The sequence below is a fragment of the Aptenodytes forsteri genome, unplaced genomic scaffold, assembly GCF_000699145.1.
Source record: "Aptenodytes forsteri isolate BGI_AS27 unplaced genomic scaffold, ASM69914v1 Scaffold137, whole genome shotgun sequence".
Classification (NCBI taxonomy): domain Eukaryota; kingdom Metazoa; phylum Chordata; class Aves; order Sphenisciformes; family Spheniscidae; genus Aptenodytes; species Aptenodytes forsteri.
Genome location: NW_008796221.1, coordinates 6396731 through 6405262, shown reverse-complemented (window position 1 = coordinate 6405262; position 8532 = coordinate 6396731). Strand labels below are relative to the sequence as shown.

The following is an 8532-nucleotide window of genomic DNA, read 5'->3' as shown; positions in this document are numbered from 1 at the left end:
ATACTAAAAAGTGGCAGTCACACCTTTTTTATTACAAGTATTCAACAGATGAGTTCATTTTTAACTAGATAAAATCAGATTACAATAAACTCTCTTAATTATGACATAAAAGTGGGTAAATCATGAAAAGTTAGGTTATGAACTTTCACACATTCAAGTCCAGTCCAACTTTACATGCAGGTCTTTAAAACTGTCGGTGAAAGAAGGGCTTGTACTCTGCTCGCTGAAATGTTTGTATCCCATGGGAAGTTTGTAAGTATGAGCAATGAGGCAGACAGACTCAGGTTCACCTTACATGGGCCAGCCATGCTCAGCTCCAATACTCTGAGACCAGAGGAAAAGTTAAAAAAGAAACAAAGAAAAACCTCAAAGGTCTTGCGAGCAAAGTTAATAAAGACTAATCACAATATATTTGTAAATTCTGTTAAAAAATAAGGTCCCCAGTATAACTTCCTCTCTTAATCATGCATGAATGTAGGTGTGAGACATTATTAAAATTTTCATTTGCCTTGTTATGCAGGTCCAGGCTTCATTTGTAAGGTGTAGACATTTGACATAAATGAGAAGTGTTTGCTGTACGTAGGTTAACTTCCATGTATTTTTCTCTTAATTTATAAACTCAGAACTAGCAGCACTTAGCTGTGCAGGGCTATGGAGAGAATGTGATTATTAAAGTGCGCTGGGTCTTTCAGCATTCTAATTGCCAAAAGATTATTTCCCCCTTTAAAAATGATTAACTACAACGCAGAGCTCAATTTCCAGACATGGTCTCCTTAATAGAACAGCTAAATTAGCCATACAGGTATTTCTTCTGGAAAAATATACCTCCTTGACTTACAATTTCTGACAACACTCTGTTCCTACTCAAATAGGAAAACTTATTTCAGGTCTTTTTGTCATTATAAAGTATTAGTAACTGAAAAATGTGAATGTAAAGAGAAGTTAGGCGCTAACAAGTTATGCATCAGAATGTCCATCTTTTAAGCATCCTGATCCTCAGAATTACTTTGGTGGGTTATAGGCAACAATTCCAAAAGTTAGAATCACAAACTACCAAAAAAACCCATACATTAAAGTAGCTAAGAAAAGGAGATAGATAGGTTAAACTCCTGCTCTGATGCACATGCTTAGATGTCCTACCATTTTGGCAAGGCTCAGTATCTTGGCCGTCAACTAAAATCTGCATACTAGGCATTACTGCCCATAAATCTCCTAAGAATGTGTTTCAGTTGTCTTAAGCACATCTAATGTGAAACTCCATCATAAAAACAACTCAGCCTGGCCACATTCACTGATGACATGGCAGAATGGTGCTTATGTCTTATAGGCTGGCTGGTGGTGACAGTATCTACTCATAACACAAGAGACACTATTTCAACTTCACAGCTAAATGCAGCCCAAAACCAAATCCTACCTCTGAGGGGTTGTCCCCAGTTTACACATGGTAAGCTAACAGAGGACAGCAGCACTGACTACCCCTTCTTCTCTGCAGAGGGAAATTCAGGGTTCCTAGGACTAGAAAACAAACAAAAGGCAGGATGATGCTTCTGTACAGCCACAATGGCACTAGGAGAAATTAGATGGATTCTTGTCTTTGGATTAAGCTTTTATATTTAATATGCACTGGATAAAATAAAGGAAGAAAAGTGAAGATATAAATGCTCACTGAATTAGATGCTATGAGCAATGAGCAATATATTTTTGGATCACATCCAAAATCTATTTTAACCACAAAAGCACATATTTGTAACTATCTCTAAAACTTGCATTTGGCTTGTCTTATTAAGGCCTAGATTAGTAATATCTGTTTTGTATGCAGTTGAAGTAGCTAGATGAAAGGCTAGAATGTCCTTTCAAGGGAACTACTTAGCTTAATAACTTCTTTCTCAGGTAAACTCATCAGTAGCAATTTTTCTGATTTAGCCGTGAAGCTGTATAGCACTTAAAATTGTATGAAAGGGAGCTGTTTCATGTCTCATCAGTCTAGGAGCATAAATCCAGTGTTACTGACTGATAAAAATGAGTGATTATCAGTATAATTTTCTTTTCTTTGACTCCTCTTGGACACAATATTTAATGCAGTTGTTTGAATTTGTTGGAATTCTCACATTGTGCTTTTGAGACTGCGCACTACCATAAAACAGTAAAAATATGGGAATAAATTGGAGCTAAGAATTATTAAGGTTGCACCAACAACTTGAGATGCTTCAAGTACCTCTGCTAGTCTTTCTGTCTGATCTGCTAGGACAAAAAGGTTATTTTCAAGATGGCCATTACTGAAGACATTTCTGTGTAAATGGACTAAAGCACAACTTAAACTTTACCTAGAAACTGTAGAGAGGCAGTGGATAACAGATTCTAGCTGTGATATCAGTACCACAGGAACTGATGTTCTGTGAGCCATGAACACATCCTATATTAGCTAAAATCCCATCTTTTTTTATATCACAGAACCACATATAAGTTGTAACTTAGGTCTGCAAGAGGCCTCCTGCGGCACTGAGATGTGCTCTGAAATTAGAGCATGACACTAAGCATAGTTCAAGGTCCTAAATGCAGACCTGTAGTGTGATCTTGGATATCCATTACATCTGCGTAATATGGCACAAAAGCTATGGGAAACCCATGCTCTTCTGGAAGGGCAGCTGAAGACCAGGGCAGGATACTTTAGAGCCTCTAAAATAAGACATGATCCCTATGTTGAAGCAATTAACTCAACCCACTGTGTAGCAACCCTGTTTTTAACCTTATCAAATGCTAACATAAAACGAGGTAGATATTTTACCCTGTATCTGCTATTGGAAGCTGTTTTGTAATTTCACACTTCTGCTTGTAAGAAACCTACAGATTTCAAGTCTGAAATCCTGACATCTTTAATATATTCTAGTATTTAATTCCAAATGTATTCATAGAATGCAATTATATATCAGAATTAATTCTGCTTGAATAAAAAGTTAAAACTCCTTTGGTCTTCTGTCATAGAAGACTCTCTCTTTCACTGGTCTTCCTGTAAAACCTTTTCTATGGATTCATTTTATTTGGTCATGTGTGATCAGAACTTTATGCAGTATTTCACATGACGTTTCATCACTGCCTTGTGTAATGGCAAAAGTAGTATTTCCTTTACAATATTGAAATACATCACATGATAGGTGGTAGCATGAAAATGACCTTTTTAATGCTTATGTTAGTAGTTCATAATTACCCTATTTAATGCATGTAAGTCTTGTGTTTCTCCATTTTTAACTGGTGAAGTTTGTCTCCCTTCCGTCATATGTTTCTAGGTTTGCAATAGACTAAGGTGCTGAAGACCCTGACAACAACTGCAGCATGGTCTAACTAGAAAGCAAAAGTTTAGGAAAGGAAAGCCTACAATCTTAAACAGTCTGTCTGAAGAAGGAAAGAAACAAAAGGGACTTTCTCTGTCTGCAGCACAGATTGAAATTTACAAGAAAACTCTTAATCAAAATTTTAGAGTACAAGAGTAAGTTAGCAGCCACTTGAATGAGTTATAGCCATGTTAACAAAGTAGCAGCTCCAGGATTTATCACATTTACTTCCTCTCATTAAATCAAATATTCTTTTACATGACTGGAAATCTTTTCATTGCATTAGCTCTGGCCACTAAATCCTGATTTTCCAAGTGTATTGCACTCCCATAGGACTTGCTGCCTTTCCTCTACCTCACTTCTTAGTGGCAATTCCACTCACTTTCTTTGAAGCAGTGGTAGGATCTGAATCCCAAGGGACCTGAAAAGTGTTTAATGTGGCATAAAAGGTCATTTCAATATAAATTGAAGGTATTCAACCCTTTTTAGGATCTCAGCGTTTCAAAAGTTCCCAGGTCACCTCTCCAAGTTCTTAAAGCCCATGACTGGGATTGGATTTTCAGAAGAATTCGATACGTAATAGCTCAGTGAGAACAAATAAGGAGTGACATGTTTGAAAACCTGCCCTTCTGTACATATGTATTTGTTTCCCCAGAACAACATTCGCAGCACAGGCGCCTTTTCTCAGTTGTGATCCTATCATGATCCTATCTTGCGGAATTGTTCAATGCAGCCTGCTAAATTGTTTTGCCTTCTTCAGAAAACATGTGAAACATATCACAGGACAGGATTGTAGGATTACTCATTGATTGATAAAATCTGTGCTTTAAATTAAAGAATTAAAATCAAGGATATGAGAGTATGTAGTTAGGATAGTAGTTCTAAACACAATACAGAAAATTAGTGGTATAATGACAGAGATGTACTTACTGACCTGTTGTAGGAAATGTAAAACATCAAGAAAAAAAGTGTACATTATCTTTTCTTATATTTCATATATTTATCTATGTAGTTCTAATCTACCATCTGACTTCCGATTTTTCTGTACAGCTGAGCAGATATATACCATAGAATTAAAAAGAAATCATCTTCAGTTTATTTCCTATGTTAGATTTATTCCTAAGCTGCAATCATAAAAGCACTCTGTGTTCTAGGCTTTACCTTTTCTGTAAGTGATTAAGTAATTTCACTTACAGCTAATCGATAATAGTGCACAAAACTGGTTCAGATCCTTTGAATCATGCACAGAACAATGCTTGTACTAAAGACATGAAAAACTGTCGTTGTAGCATGCTTCAGCAGTACTGATATTTAATATGTAGTCCCATAGATCAAAACCGTTCGTCTGTAGCAGAGTTCAGCATATTGAAATGATAGGACACTTCTCAGTGCTGTTCATTACGCAGTGCGCTAGATTGTGCATTTCTCATCCCCAACAAAATTGTCTGGAGTATAAGGGACATGCTCAGGCCCACTGGGGTTTCATAATTGTTTCACTCTTGCAACCCCACACACCTAAGTCACATAGAGCATCCTACTGTGAAAATGATCATTTTCCCCAACTGAACCCAGTTTTTAATCAAAACCAAATTTTTTCCAGCCACGTAAATAGAAGAACACAATTTGAAAACCCTGTCCTAGAAGCAAAAAGGAAGCTACAGCAGCATAACATGCCCAACGCAGAACTTGGAACAAAGCCTATGCAGGCCCAAGGTTTCCGAGGTACAGTACCGTGTCAGCTATCTTAGTTAAGATGAAAGATCCTGCTCTCCTGTTTATGTGACAATGATTTTGTCATAGTCTGATTAAAAGACTAGTGTTGCCAATTCTCACAATGTTATCACCTGTCTCCTAGCATTTTTCTCCCCTAAATGTCTGAGCTCCCAGAGTTGCGGGACTCATGGGCCACCTAAAATACTCTAACCTTCAGAAGCGCAGAGAAAAGATGGAAAAGTAGTAGTAGTTTAGGAAACACCTTAGTGTTTCCTAAAGGCTGAGAAACAGAAAGCACAGTAAAAGCCCCAAAGTAATTTTCTAAATAAAATCATAAATTCTATTCTTGGGAATGTACAACTCTCTGTTGAGCACCCGAGGTTGGCAACACTGAAATAATTAATTGTACTTTCTCTAAATTACCATTAATTGATGTTTGGTATGTTTCTAAGCTAGCTCATCTAGCAAGCATCAATTAAGTTAAAAGCCTCAAGCACTGTGTTATAGGAGTTTACAAGAACACAGCTTCTTGGTAACGTAAAAATTAATGTGCTTAAAATGAGCTGTATGAGCAGCAAACGGTATTGGTAGAGACAAATAAATTTTAACATAAGGTTATAGCCAGAGAATGAGGCTTGTTCTCCTTTGTAACAGTAGAAAGCTCCTCATCAACCTTACCTAGACCCAAACTCGCCCACCCGTGCCCCGCTCCCAAAAGGTCCCGCAGCGTGAATGACCTGTCCCAGTGCCGGCGTGACCCCACCGGGACGTGCAGGCTGCACGGTATGTCCTCCGCTGCCAGCCAGCTCAGCCCCACTGCTGTGGGCGTAGCGAGAGCAGTTGAAGTCACAACCTTTGCACCTTCCTCCCACCCTTCCTCACCAAGCGCAGCACGGGAGAGAGGCACGGGGAGCCCCCCACTGCCCACACTGCACACCAAGGCACGCGGAGAGGGAACGCAAAGGTTGCACAGCAGTTATGTCTGTCACTTGTTGGATGCCAAAACCCCACGTGTTTGGAAAGAAAAGCTCACCTAATATTTAGCACTGCTTCTTAACAATTGGAGTAAGATATTCAGGGGTTATTTTCCTTATTGCGGGTGGGAAGGAAAATGGAGAATGTATTACTTTGTAGACAAAGCTGAAATTATAGGTTAGGAAAGAGGTTTTAAAATTACCTCACAGATCATTTTTATTGTTGTAATTATTTTAGCTACACAATATCTACTTCTAAATGTTTGTCTAATATGAAAGAACATTTATAACTCCCCACTTATGGCTGATCTGCCATAAATAAGAAATATGTTTTAAGCTTTGTATTAATATAAGAACTCACAAATATTTTGTTCCTGGAATGCCTGCACTCTTTATTTCCTTGATTTTCATACACTGTCACCTGCTGTCAGCCAATATTGTTATCTGCTGCCCCCGCTGTGTTGTGACTAGATAAGAACTTTTGTCTTTCTTGTTTGTGTTGACTGATGTAGAAAAACCACTCTTCACCCGTGATGCATCACAGCTGAAGGGGACTTTCCTCAGCACAACTCTTAAGAAAAGCAACATGGGTTTTGGATTTACCATCATTGGTGGGGATGAGCCAGATGAGTTTCTCCAGGTGAAGAGTGTAATTCCTGATGGGCCTGCAGCACAAGATGGGAAAATGGAAACAGGTAATTAAGATGGTTCCTCTGTTCTTTTATATGAGAAGTAGAATGAGACATAGATTTCTGAGTCTCGCTCTCTCCATGAATGCATACATTTTTCCATATTACTTTCTGTGTTAATGTGTAATATGTCTGCTCTATAAGATAAACTTCTCAGATAAAACTTTCTTGTAATTTGTTGTGGTTTAACCAGGACATAATTTTTCTTTCTGATAATGCCAAGTAGCTTATTTTTTCCCATTTCACAATATTTTAAGGGAGAAAAGATCTCTGCATTCTCCTATGTAAAAATGGGATGTGATGTTCTTTGGTTTATAGGCTGTTTACTCAAGGGGAGTCTGTGCATGGAAAGAAAAAGAGACAGGCAGAGAGAGCACAGACTACTAAGTGAAAATTTATTTCTTTAGAAAGAATGGTTTTGCAAGATAATCAAAGTTGAGTCTGATCTAACATTGTTCTCATTAGAACCATCAAAATCAGAGTTTTCAGTGTGGCATATGGACACGTAGGCATCTGTGGCCTACTAATAAAGAATCTGTGAAAACTAACTAAATAAAAGAAACTTCCTCTGAAGAGATTTAAAGCTGCTCTTAAGATCTGGACCATCACTGGAAATATTTTCATGTCCACAGATTGATAAAGACTGCAAACCACTGTCTTAATGGTTTGGAGGGTCACATCAGGTCTATATATGGATGAAACATTTTTGGAGGAAGATGAACTCGGTTTCCAAACCAGCTATCATCTCCTGTAGGAGAAGACAATCAGAGAATAACAGAATAATTTCAGTTGATAGGGACCTCCAGTCACCAACCTCCTGCTCAAAGCAGGGCTAACTTCGTGGTTGGATCAGGTTGCTCAAGGCTTCATCCATGGGACTTTAGGAAATTTTATAGGACAGAGATCCTACAGCATCTGTAGGCTCCTGTCCCAATACTTAACCACTCTCATGGTGAAGATTTTTGTTCTTTAGATCCAATTGGGATTTCCACTGGTGTAACTGATTACCAGTGACTGTAGTCCTGTGTTTGTGCAACCCTGTCGCTGTGCACCGTCTTTCACCATCCTTGTTCCTCAGATACTAGTCAGGCTGCACATTGGTACTGGGACGTGCATAATTTTTCCTTCCATTTCTCACCAAGACTTTATAGAAGAAATGCTAGTTTGGGATTTATGTTGTCTCTGCAGAAAACCAAGTTCATGGTGGACAGTCACTGTGAATATAGGAGAATTTCCTAGCCTGTCACAGATCACTGTGGATGGACCACAGTAGTACAGCAGGATCCTTCTAGTGTGTTACAGTACAGGAGGCAGACACATACACACAGGCACAAATAATGTGGGTGGAGTAGTCCCAAGTGATTCTTCTGGAAATTTCCTTTCATCCTTCTTTTGTTGTAGCAAAGAAATTATCTGGACTATAGTATGTCAGAATAAATCACCCTGAACTCTAGTTTATTCTGTAGGACTCTCCAGGACTTTGCAAGTAGGAAGTGTGAAGGTTGTGAAAAGCATTATTTTTAAAACACTGCAATTTGCCTCAAGTCTTATATTACAGCTGGCATGATGTTTCTGATGCCAAATAGATGATCAGATAATTCATATAAAGAAGTAAAATGTAAGAAAGAAGTAGAATACAGATTGTTGGTATTGGTTTTATAAAAAAATTAGTCTAACAGCTTTTTAATCCTCAATTCTTGTTGCCATTTTAACTTAATGCAATTTGGCTCCCAAAGGCAAAATTAAATTAACTGATTAAGTGAACAGAGGGTACAACAGACTTCCTGAAGTTCAGGAGATTTTAGTAACATGAACTTCATCTTTCCT

The 8532-nt window shown here is 38.1% G+C and overlaps 1 protein-coding gene across 1 annotated transcript in view; it reads left to right on the top strand.

The window, feature by feature from the left end:
* The window catches only part of MAGI2 (membrane associated guanylate kinase, WW and PDZ domain containing 2), a 553326-nt gene that overhangs the window by 394054 nt on the left and 150740 nt on the right, over positions 1–8532 (top strand). The window contains exons 8-9 of the mRNA XM_019474581.1: positions 4930–5051; positions 6529–6711. Of these exons, the coding sequence (XP_019330126.1) occupies positions 4930–5051; positions 6529–6711 (305 nt within the window). The remainder of the gene's footprint in view (positions 1–4929; positions 5052–6528; positions 6712–8532) is intronic.